At 22.2% G+C, this 13526-nt stretch overlaps 3 protein-coding genes across 3 annotated transcripts; 1 reads left to right on the forward strand and 2 right to left on the reverse strand.

Annotated features, from left to right (window-relative positions):
- Positions 1 to 1152: 1152 nt before the first annotated feature.
- Positions 1153 to 1932, reverse strand: PCHAS_0501100 (Plasmodium exported protein, unknown function; the record flags this gene model as incomplete). The annotated part of the gene is made up of 2 exons (XM_016800083.1): positions 1153 to 1770; positions 1861 to 1932. 2 exons carry the CDS (start codon positions 1930 to 1932, stop codon positions 1153 to 1155), a joined length of 690 nt encoding a protein of 229 aa, XP_016655135.1.
- Positions 1933 to 7788: 5856 nt separating this feature from the next.
- On the forward strand, positions 7789 to 8340 carry PCHAS_0501200 (early transcribed membrane protein; the record flags this gene model as incomplete). The annotated part of the gene is made up of 1 exon (XM_736413.2): positions 7789 to 8340. The coding sequence occupies one exon, from the start codon at positions 7789 to 7791 to the stop codon at positions 8338 to 8340; it is 552 nt and encodes a 183-aa protein (XP_741506.2).
- A 2095-nt stretch (positions 8341 to 10435) lies between these two features.
- PCHAS_0501300 (early transcribed membrane protein) lies at positions 10436 to 11245 on the reverse strand (the record flags this gene model as incomplete). The annotated part of the gene is made up of 1 exon (XM_736057.2): positions 10436 to 11245. The coding sequence occupies one exon, from the start codon at positions 11243 to 11245 to the stop codon at positions 10436 to 10438; it is 810 nt and encodes a 269-aa protein (XP_741150.2).
- Positions 11246 to 13526: the final 2281 nt, after the last annotated feature.

A 13526-nucleotide genomic window follows, 5' to 3' on the forward strand; every position in this document is an offset into this window, starting at 1 on the left:
CTATATAAATTTGATCATGCTATCGTTATTATGAATAGAAATATTCTAGTTGTTGTTCCAACCATGCATAAACATAATATAATTCTTAGCTTAAATTAATTTTTTCAATATTAAAAAATATAAAATCATGCTTTATACTCAAAGTAAAGGAAAATCTATAAAACACCAAAAATAAATGGAAAGAAACAGAAAAACTATTATTTTTATATAATATTAACTACTATCCATTTTGCCATATCTGTTGTTAATTAATATATTTTTATCTATAATTATATTAAAATTGTATATTGCAACTTGTATCATTTTAAAAATTGTTGTATTTTTTACAATATTTCTCTAACTTTATATTTTATACTTTAAATTATTGGCATACTATGGTAAATAATATAAAGTTTCCCCATGCTTATTCAAATATAAGATATATATTTAATTCCATGCATGATATATTTTATAAATTTTATTTTTAATTATTCCTATTAACTTATTTATTTTCCTAATGATGAAAAATACAGTTGTATCATTAAAAATTTAAAGACTACATATGGATGCTATCAAAATTGAATGGAGTCACTATTTGTGGCCACCATGAAGTATATATACGAAATTGTTTTAAATGATTAATAAAATTATTGTTCATCTTTTATATATAATAAGTTAATAATTTTCAAATAAAATGATATAATGGTATATAATAACATTAATAAACATACAAAGGCAAGCCAATATCAAATGCAAATAAATTAAACTCAAGACAGACCATGTTCGAATTTTTATGACAATTCTATATTATATGTAAATCAATTAAATATATCAATATATGAAAAATATGCAATTAATCAAAGTTTTTAAAGAACACATATGATAAATATATTTATTTCATAATACATGTTTCTGGGGAATATGTGCAGATACTATTTTTTATTATCATTTTAAAGGTGTTATTGCCAAAGCATAAACAAATCGTGAAATATACAATTTATGCATCGGGTTACATAAAAAACGCGAATATTTACTATTAAATGAAATTATATCAATATAATTATTTATTAATATTCACCATTTTTTATGTATGATTATAGTTTAAGGATCCAATGGATGTATATATTTTATGTTTCATTGCATAAATTGATTTTAAAATGCCCTTAAATGATATTAAATATTTTTTTTTCTGGTCTTAAAAAACACATTATAGAAGAATGTAGTGACATATGAATACAAAGCGAAGGATAACCAATAGTTAGTAACATAATCAGCAGCCAATTTCTCTGTAGGGTTCAATATTTGGTTAATTGGGAAACCAAGGGCAAAAGCTCCAGCACCCAAAAATCCTGATCTCATATTAACATTGCATATATACTTTTTGATTTTCTTCATATTAATACCCAAAAAATATTTGGGATTTTTTTCATAGCTGCGTGATAAGTAATCTCGTTTACTGTATGTTCGGTAATTCGAAGAATATCCTTCTTCCTCAAATTCTATCTCATCATCATCATCATCATCGTCATCGTCATCGTCATCGTTAATCATATTATTATTATTCATATTTTCTTTTATAAAATTTTCTAAATTAGCAATATCGTTTTCATTTAGATTTATTTCCAATTCGTCTTTTTGTGACTCAGCATTGGATTCCTTTTTTTTTCGGCGACATGAACTTAGAGGATTCGTGCTTGGTACTGCTTCAGATTCTGCTAATAATCTATTAACTCTTGATGACAGTGTAATTACCGCATTGTGTTCTTTAAATATATGTTCGCTCTTATTCACCTAAAAATAGTACATATAAATTAAATATATATTGGAATAATAATAGCATCATAATAATAGAATCATATTGTGTGCCATATTTATTCTTACCTCATTTTGGTAATATTCACAACATATTATAAGGGCAAATATAATAGGTTTAACCAAAACAATTAAACTCATTTTTTTAATATTATATAATAATATTTTAAATAATTAAATAATAGAAAAATATAGTAATGTTTATTGTCTCTTAAATAATAACACTATAGTATATTACTATTCGAAATTTATTTTATGATATCTTTATTAAAATAATTATATTTAAGAATATATAATAAAATATACCAATATAATTTATAATGCTCAAAAACTATAATAATATTTTGTTATAATTATATTAATTATAACAAGTTGCATAAAGAATTTTCAATTAATGTATAGTTAGTCTATTGTTGTTTGTTAATTAAAAAAAATTAATTAAAATTACCAAATATGTCAAATAATAGAAATAATAATTATAATAGTAAAATAATAAATTAATAATAATAGCAATAATAACAAACTGTGAGGAATAGCTATAATTAAAGGAGAGAAAATGCATTTTACTTGACATTACTAATACAAATAAATAATTTTTATAACATATTTTTTCTTTATAATTGCATGTAATGCACTAATTTTATTTATCTTATATATTACTATAAGTATAATTTCTCTAAAAAAATTATTCCTTTTTCAATTTTATAGCAATAACCATAACAATAGTATTAAGTAATTAAATCATTAGGAAATATAACATGTAAAACAAAACTATATAAAATAAAGAATTATGAAATGAAGCCTATTAGATAAAGGTTACCAAATTAATGAAAATAAAATATTTTGAATAAATTTATTTAAGTTTAACAAAATAATTAATATAAATAAAATAAAACTATTATAATAATGATAAACCCATACAGCAATATGTTGTATTAGCATTTTGTTTATAATAACATATTAAAGTTTTTAAATGTCAATTTAAAAATATTACAAAAATGTTTTACAGATATAAAAGAGTGTTCTATTAATAATATTAACCTTGAAACTGATCCCAATATTTAACTTAAATACAAAAATTCGATATCTAAATAATACCATTATTTATATACGGCTTTCTAAAGTTGTAAACGATAATATGGTGCTTTAATACAAATGCTTATTGCATATTTTATCCATCGATAATATTAAAACGTAATAAAATTTGAGGTCTAATACAATATCATAAATATATGATACTATTCAAAAATAATAATAGGTTGGAATTTCAATATGAATGCTATCCCGTAAAAACATTAAAACTTAATGTAATGACTTTACTATAATATTATTTATGCAAGCATATGCAAATGGCTTTCCCTAGATATAATAATTATTATTATTTTCAATGATAAATTAATATAATAAAGCACATTTTTATGGCATTGTATGACTATAAATTTTCCTAAATATTTGTAATATAAATAATTCTATGTATTTATTTCAATAATCAGTGTCACGATCATTTATAATTACATAATAATACATGAAATATATGAACCGTATGCGATACAATTGTGATGGTTAATTTATAGCAATTTTATTTACTGTTATAATGTTTGTTATTTTTTCGATCAGTTTAATGCTTAAATTTAAATAATTTATATGCACCTATAATTATTTTGTAAAATTTGCTCATCTTCAATACCTTAAATTATTTCATTTTAAAAAATGTTCAAAGAATTTTTTGTAGACATGCCCCTTTTATGCTAATATTTTAACAAAATTTAATATTAAGTATATAAAATTTTTTTTTCATACTTTACAAAATTTAGCAAGAACAGCATCGTTGTAGAACTATACAACTGTTGTATTATTTATTATTTATAAAATTATTTTAAAACATTTTTATATTTTACCTATTTTTTTTTAAAAATAACATAATTTTTGTTATTTATTCATTATTTCATTCAATATATTTAAAATTTTTATTTCTCATTTGCGCATAGTTAAAAAATGCCTAATTTTACTTTTCTCATTTAGGCCATATTTAAACAAAAATCCATATATGATAAATATTTCTATATGTAGAAAATTGAATTACTTAAAAAATTCAAAAATTGTTCATATAAAATAATAATAATGAGCAAACAAAATAAGACCAAATGTAAACTAATTATATATCGGCCATTATCCAGAATATAAACAATAGTATCTCTTTACTAACGTAATATATAGTATTAAGATTTAATATGGTAGTAAAAATAAATGATTTTTTCCCATTTTCCAAGCTTTTTATACTTACATTATTAATATGGATTGCGTAATTTTCCATTAAAGTGCCATATAAATATTTATAAAATGAGCACCATATTTTTGTTTAAAAAATGTGTGAAGCTACATTTTGTATACATTCAATTATATTTGCACCTTTTTGCATGTCATGTTATTATCAACTTTTTAATTTACAATCTATTACTTTGAAAACCTAATGGAATGTGACCACCAAGCTCATCACTTCACTCTCACTTAAAGTTACAAGGACATTAACTAACGTAATATCAATACCAAATCAAGTTAATATCATATCGAGTGAACTCTCAAACTTAATAAAAGTCTCATTTTCAATGTCTCTAGTAAAGCCCCAATTTATATTCAAAATTTTCACAAAACGATGAAGACACATATGATCTAAAAGCAAAAATAAGTGCTATCAAATATGGTATTCATCTCAAAAACATAATTCAAAAGTTACAAGGATTTAATTATGCTGACTCTATAGCTATTCAATTAGCAAAAAATAAAAGTGCTAAAAAAATCATTAGGAAAATCTAGGGTTCTAATGATTCGAAGATTTAATTGGTATAGTAAAATATTCAGAGAATTCAGAGTTAAAGAGTTATTTACTTCCAATAATTTATAGAAAATACTTAGTGTATTACATTATTACAGTAGCCTATCTAACAATGAAAATAATAAATGTCTTTCAACCACTGAGAAAAAACAAACAAATTTTTAGTATTACCCTTTTTATTTAAAATAATAAATAATTTGTATGATAAAATGATGACACAAAGTTTCCTAAACATATATAAATCATATAAGACAGGAAGCTTTCTTAATAAAGCAATTTCAACTAATGTTTTATTCGTTAAAATGGTAATTCCAATATTAATGAGGATTGTGCAATAGCACATTTGTCTTTTGTAAAATGAATCGTATATCACATAACATCCATCGTTATTATAATTGCATCATTTGCATTTACCTTAGATAATTTAATCAAATACCGCAGCCCCATCATAAATAACCACTATCATATACCTTTTGTCACCCTCTTCGAATAAACACCCAAAAATTTAATTAATCAAGAAAAAAATGATGTATAATAAAATTTATCATATCCTTAGTTGTAACTATTTTTTATATTTTTAATGGGGTATTTAATCCTTAGTTATAATACAAAATGCATATTAAGAAAATATTCCTTATATTTTAATAAGTCTATAAGTTCTCATGCTAATGCTATATTTTAGCATTTTCATACATTTCAAAGTATTCCTCCTTTGACTATCGTATAAATAATGCATATAACACAATACAAAAAAATAATTAAAAAAAATATACCACAGTTATCCGCTCAAATATATAAACCTATTTATGCATCAATCATATTAGTATATAACACATTTAAAAATGTGTAAGCACCATAACTATATATATATATAATTTCAATTTTTTTAAGTTTATGCTCCCTTTTCCATACATATATTTTTTTATTTTATGTTTAATCCGAAATCTGCATAAAAAAACATGAAATGACCAATAATTTCCTATAAAATAAATGCTATAATAAAAAATAATCGCTTTGTTTCTTATTTTTAATAGTTTTAAAAGTGTATTTTCTAAAACTTAAAAAACCTTCCTATCAAAACATTAAATTTGTTGTTAAATTCGATTATTAAAAGGATTTAAGACGCTTTAAGGCTGCTTAAAATTTTAATAATTCCATACTTGTTTCCTTAAAATAAAAAAAGTAAAAATATAGGAGTTCATACAAAAATACAACAATATATACATTTATATTATCCCAACTCTCTAACTTATGTTGGCATTATTATCAGAATAACCAACAACGATAACATAAATCACACATATTTTGTTATATTTTCACATAAAATATAAAAAACGCAAATAAATATATATTCTCATTGTTTTTTCGTTCCGCACAATCACCATTACAATTTTTTGCAAACCAAAAAAGTGTATGCAAAAACAATATATCGTTAAAAATATTTTTGTTGTCTAATAAATTGCAAGCAATTTTCGCTATTTTCAAATATTCATTATTTAATGTGAAAACTTATATAATATCATATTTATAAAAATAAAAAAATTTATGGGTGCGTGGTGAAAATAATAATTATATTGCCAGGGGCTTTTCTATTTTTGGTGTAAGTGATAAATATTTATTGGCGTTAAATGAATTTGTAAAAAAAAAGATAAATCTTCATAATTATTTTAATACAATTTATAAGAACCAAACACGACCATTATTTTATTACATATGTATATAATAATATTGCATATACAATCAATATTATTAAATACTATAAAATTAGCCAAAACAAAATCAGGGTACATACTTGAACAAAGCACCCTGAATCATAAATCCGAAATTACAACATATACATAGCTTATATGCATTCATATTTATTTAATATAGTAATGACAACAATTTGATAAAGTGTTGTATTTATTTATATATCAACTGTGTATACATTTACCTATTTGTTCGTTTACTAGTATTTTTTCTTTATATCATTTACGTAGGATTTTAACGCATTTTTATATATTATTATAAAATATTTCCTCATATTAATTTTATAAAACTATTAAACATACCATAATATACATGTATATATATGAACAATAATAATTAGCATTATTTAAAAAAGAGAACCACATACTGTTAACTATTATAATTCATTTAATTTATCTTACTTATATAATGTGCCATACATATTATATCATTATAACAATGCTATGCTATTATATTAATCATTTATTATCGCTATAAATTCCATGAGCGATATTTATGAATTAAATGTTTTCAAAACAAAGGATAATAAATTGAAATATTTCCAAAAGTTTTAATATTATGTACATATATATATACATACATATAATAATATTTAGTTAACTAGTTATAAAATAATTTTTCAATAACATGGGCAAATTTCTCTATTTAAAAAAATGCCTTATTATATTTTTATTTTTTTATTTAATATAGCAAGAAAAATAACCATAATTTATATAAAATATTTATAATTATTGCTATATATATATATATATATATATATATATATATTATATACGTGCCTTTTTTATATATACAACGGTTGTTTTTTCGTGATTAGTTCTATCTTTAAATTTTTACAACTGTTGTCAAAAAAATACCCAATATTTACTAATATTATAATTTTAATAATTAGCTTTAAAATAGTATAAAATTGTCTCGAAAATAATTATTATAAAAAATCTAAAAAGCTAGCAATTAGTAAACGCATTATAATATTATTCAGCATGCAATCCAAAGAATATGTGAAAATTTTATCAATCAAATATTCAATTAAATTCAATCAATATAGAAAAATATAAAGCCAATTAAGAAAAAAATAATAGATAGCTAGTAAAACTAGCTAATGTTATATTAAGGATATAATTCTATATCACAACTTCAAAAAAACAAAATATTAGATTTTAATTTAAGTTTATAATTTAAAAAATATATATTTTATAAATACAATTAATTTTTTTTTATTCTTTAAAAAATTATTTTTGATTCTAAAAATTTAAATATTGTTATCTTAATATTATTTATTGTATTTTATTTTTTATCTTATTATTATAATAAACTCTTATTATTGCATTAATTCGCTTCACATATTTACTATATTTTATTATTATTATTAATATTATTATTATATTATAATTTTTTTACTTAACTATACGAAAATGAAATTAGCAAAAGCATTCTATTTTGTTGCCTTTTTATTGGCTGTTAAAGTTTTAACCCCAGGATCTAATAATTATGTTGAAGCCAAAGCTGCAAAATCAAAAAAAGTAGCCAAGGGTGGTAATGGGTTTATTAGAAAAATTAAAGATAACAAGATTGCATTTTTATCTACATTAGCTGCAACAATAGGATTAGCAATTGGTACTACATTTGGTGTAATGCACCTTCAAAAGAAAAAAGGAGGTAATAAAAAGCCATTGGGCGGTGCAGGAAAAAAACCAACCCCAGCACCAGAAGTTAAAAACCCAGCACCAGAAGTTAAAAACCCAGCACCAGAAGTTAAAAACCCAGCACCAGAAGTTAAAAACCCAGCACCAGAAGTTAAAAACCCAGCACCAGCAGTTAAAAACCCAGCACCAGAAGTTAGAACCCCATCACCAGAAGTTAGAACCCCATCACCAGAAGTTAGAACCCCATCACCAGAAGTTACCCCCCCAGCATCAGAATCTGATATAAAATCATCACCATATTATTATAAAACAAGATTATAATCATCAGCATCACACTAATTGTAGTTTCTGGTTGATATTATATATTTTTATATCATATTATGACAGTAGACCAACAATCCAAGGTATATCCCATACATTGTAAAAATTAATTGATATAATTAAACAAATCAATAGAGGCCAATAATTTGAGGCATTTAAATATCTTGGTGTTATCAATCTGACGTTTTAGAACATTTGATTTTAATTTTTATATACCATATATATAAAATAATATATTGGATTTATTAAAGTATCAATATTGATATAAAAATTCCAGAACTTATATATATTCGCGTGTTTGCTTTAGGATGGTTTAATTCCGATACTACATTGAAATAATTTTTTGTTTTCCGATTTGCCCCTATTTATTAGCATAAAAAATATTTTTTTTATTTTAAGAATAATATCATGTTATTAATATTAAAAAATATATTGTGCATATAATACACATATGCCATGATGTTACTCAAGCCCTTTGTAATAAAAATAAACCGTGTTTTACTGTTTGTTGGAAATAGGCCGTGATATATATTTTTGTCTGTAAGTGATATTTGATTTAAATATCATTTATAGTAATAAAATTAATGATATTGTTAGAACGATTCAATGCAAATGCTACATTGCATGTAATATTTTTTTTATGTTTTTATTTAAAGCATATAATGCCAATACATTTTATGCACATATATATGTAATATTAAATAAACTACCTAAAACTATATAATTATAAAGAAATAATTTGTATGTATTAATATAAAAATTACATAAAATACAACATAAATATAAATGGTATAGCGATAGTAATTTATATATTTTGCTATTAATACTGTTTAATTATGGTAAATTGTAATATTAGGTTTATAAAATATATGAAATATCAATAAAAACCTTTGTTAAATAAAATTGTTCATCAAATAAACTAAACATAAAGGTATTGTGATATATAATTCGATATAACTCTGAATCACCATTATCACTTCTTATACAATAAACACTTATACTATAACATATTAAGAGTTCATATATATGGTTAGACAATATTTAACATTAAAATATAAAATATCGATATTATATTTTAACAATATTTAATCTATAATTACACTAAAAATATATGCACATCATTTATGAAAAATATTTTATAAGTGGTATATTTGTGTTTTTCATATTTAAGGTTAATGCAGAATTAGAAAGCCATGAGATATGGTACATATAATTTATTATTTTAATAAGTTACTACTTATATATACTTAATGATCTAAAGGACACCAATAAATATTATAGAATTATAAAAAATTCAATCAGGACAAAATGTTGAACTCTAAGACAATATAACAACTTTATATGCTGACTTTTAAAAATAATATATCTGGAACACTAAAAATTTTATGAAAAAGTCTTTAGGAAATAAATACAAAATTTATACAACACTATATCCCTTACAGTAAAAACAAACTATGTAAAGTTATATTTTAAAAGGAATTATGTATATTTCGTCAAAATTGAAAACGTATTTTTATGCATACATATGTAAAAAAGTTTGCATATACGGCTGTTTTCATTCATATTTCTATTTCACTGTCTACAAAAAATATTTTATAATCGTTCAAATAATACGCTATGAAGTAACTCTCTATCCCTAACAAAACGTACAAATTATTTAAAAATAACAAACAAAACACTAAAAATTACTCTCAAAAATACATATAATTCTCTTTCGAACAAAAATAATACACACATTTACAAATATAATTATCAAATATATTATATATAATTTTTTTTCTTCTTCGATTTCTTTTCGAAGCCAGATTTATTTTTATTTGCTAGAATCCGTTTTCATTTCTTGAGACAATATATTTATATTTTAAAAAATTATTTTTATGAATTATTTGTATACTACAAATTAAAGGAAATATTTATATATACGTTCAAAATAAACAACTATATTGTAAAATCTTTATACACACATAAAGTAAAATAATGGTTAAAATGCTATTTTTTATAAATTTTTTGCTTCTTTACTCTTACTTTTTATTTTATAAACATATTTATCACAAAACAATGTTCTATTTCTGGATTACACTAATAATGAATTATATTATATGTATGGGTCGAATGGCTTCTCATCTATACCATAAGTTTGATGTGCTTCATTCATTAACTCGCTTAGTTCATCTTTATATTCTATAAAGTCATTTATTCCTTCCTTAGCGTCATCTACAAATAAATTACTATATGATCCCTGAGTATCTGATGCCATATAATATGTGTTAAACGTTCCATCATCACTGATGCTATAACTATATGCATGATCGACTGGTTTTTGTTCTGGGTATGGTTTTGGATAATACTCTAGAAATCGTTTTGTATAGTGTTTTTTATATTGCTCTAGATATTGTTCTGGACTTTGTTCTGAATATTGTTCTGGGAATTGTTCTTGGAATTGTTCTTGGAATTGTTCTGGGGATTGTTCTGGGAATTCATCTGCGTATGGATTTTCGACTGGGCTTATTAATGATATATCTTTAGGAGTGTCTACATCATCAAAGTTTTTAAAGCGGTTTTTAATTCTAAATTTGTTTCGAACTTCAGGATTCATACAAACAAGTGCTAAAGCAAAGGCGATTGTTGATCCTACAATAGAAGCGGCTATAGCTGCTATCTTTTTGTTTCGTCCATTCTGAAATATTTTGTTTGTTTTGTTTTCTACTTTAGCATTATTAGATTTTGGAGTGTTTGCCTCATCAACTGGTGCTACCTTATCATCAATGGGTGTTACATTATCATTAACTGATGTTACATTATCATCAACTGGTAATGCCTTATCATCAACTGATGATGCCTTATATTCCAAAATACCGCAAATTAGTAATATGAAAAAAAAGAGAGAAACGTATGTGGTTTTCATTTTATTCAGACGTAATTATGCGCTGAAAGGTATATATCTATGCTAATATCGATCTATATTATTTATTATTTTTTGTCTAGGTATTTTATTTCTTTTATGTATAAATATGTAATAATAAACAAAATTTAAGGTTGCTGTGGTTTTATTTTTTGTTCGTTTCTTTCTTATATACTTATTTAATTTTTTTTCAGTTAAAATTTAAATAACTGATTTTCCTTATAATTATTTATGATGGTGTATATCTCTATATATATAACTAATTATATATATTGGACTCTATAAAAATTTTTTTCTGTGTAAAGATAAAAAAAATATATAAAATATATAATATAATATTATTTAAAAATAATTGTATTTATTTTATTATATTTTTTTATAAAAAGAGTTTAATATATTTCAAAATTCAGTCCCCTTTTTTTATTGGATTATATATATAGCTCAACAAAATTTTTATGAAACACCATAAAAGGAAAGGATCAACCATAAAATATAGCTATAAAAGAATAAAACATCCTATGTTTTGAGGACTATATAAACTATGAATATGTATAATTAAAAAATAACAAAAAATAAATCATCTGACAATGATAATTTCAGCATGTATCCAAAATAATATTAAGAACCACTAATTCGTTCAGTGTCTATTTATGGCATATTTCGTGGATTATCCACAACAACACTTATTTTATGAAATTTATAATAAATTTTATTTATTTATTATTATTTTTTAACATATTTATATATGTATATATCCATATAATTTACGTTTTTTCATTATTTTCATGATATAATAATTCATCTGTTGTTCCCATTTTTATTCACCCTATAATGAACCATATGTGGATGTATGCATTATATATATGTTTTTTTTAATATCCTTGAATAAATTACAAATTATTTAATGTGGTTTATATAATAATGCATATATTATGAAACCAATATAATAGGGAAAATAAATAAGCGAGTAAAGTTTTTACAAAATTGTCACACCAATTAATACATTAAAAGAAAAAATTGCATGCATCAAAAAATGAATCCATTATATTTAATAGTAAATACATGAAAAATTCAAAATATTATTAAATTTAATGGGATTCATATGCTTATTTCCCAAATCTTTGGTACATGCAAAAGATATGTTTAATACGAATTAGTGAGTACCATAATTGTACTAATAAAATGAAAAGGACATAAATTAAGCAGAATGCAATAAGCCTACTTCTTTTTTATTGTAATTTGGTATCACTAATTCATTTATTTGATTCACAACAAAAATATATCAATCAATTCAATGCTTTTGTATGTAGCTGTTAAAGATATTTTTATGGACAAAAAATTATTTTATTACGTGCATATATGTTCACGGTTGTATACAAGCATTTCCTATTGTTCAGTATTTGCTCATAGAAACAATATTGAAAATATTTTATGATATTTTAAAAAATAAATATATAACAACATCATAAAATTGCTGAATAAAAGACAATGCTACAATAACCAAACAAAAAAACCGCATTATCACAAAAGCAGTTTTTTCATTCCAAATTTTGATAAAAATTTAAATGATTAACAATCAAACGAAAGAGTTAAATCTTTCAAAAAAAAATAAAGGAAAATTGATGGGCTTTTAATTAAAAAAATCATAAATATTCGTTAAATTTTAAATTATCAATCAATGCCATTTTACACTTAAAATATTACACACATAATTATTTGTATGAATCATTTTTTAATGTTTTTATTTCTTTTTTGTGTAGTATAAAAATATAATGAATTGTTGTTACATTTAGGAAAATAAACAAGGAACCAAATGTGTTGATTTTTTTTATGTATATATTACAAAAGCCCTTTAAAATTATTTTTTATAAAAATAATTTGTATTCGCTTTTAGCTTTGTAGAATACTATATAAATGTGTGTATTGTTATTTCAATATATTTACAATTTACACTCATAAAAAATATATATATAGGTCTCAAAATTATATTTCCTTTTAGCGTTATGCATCTATTATTAAAGTCTTCTACATCGACAGTTAAATATATATATAGCAATAATAAGAGTCATCATAAATTGCATGTTAATAATAGTTTATTATGCTATTTTGAGAATTTAATTAAATTACATAAAAAGGAAAAAACTCAAAATATGTTTTTATGTCTCTCGCAATTTTAATATTGTGTATTTTATATATTTTTTTATATGGGATTTTATTATATATGAATAAACTTGTGGGAAAGCACGAAAATTTTTGCTATATTCATTTTCCTCTTTTTTGGTAT

This window comes from Plasmodium chabaudi (assembly GCF_900002335.3).
Source record: "Plasmodium chabaudi chabaudi strain AS genome assembly, chromosome: 5".
Taxonomy (NCBI): Eukaryota; Apicomplexa; class Aconoidasida; order Haemosporida; family Plasmodiidae; genus Plasmodium; species Plasmodium chabaudi.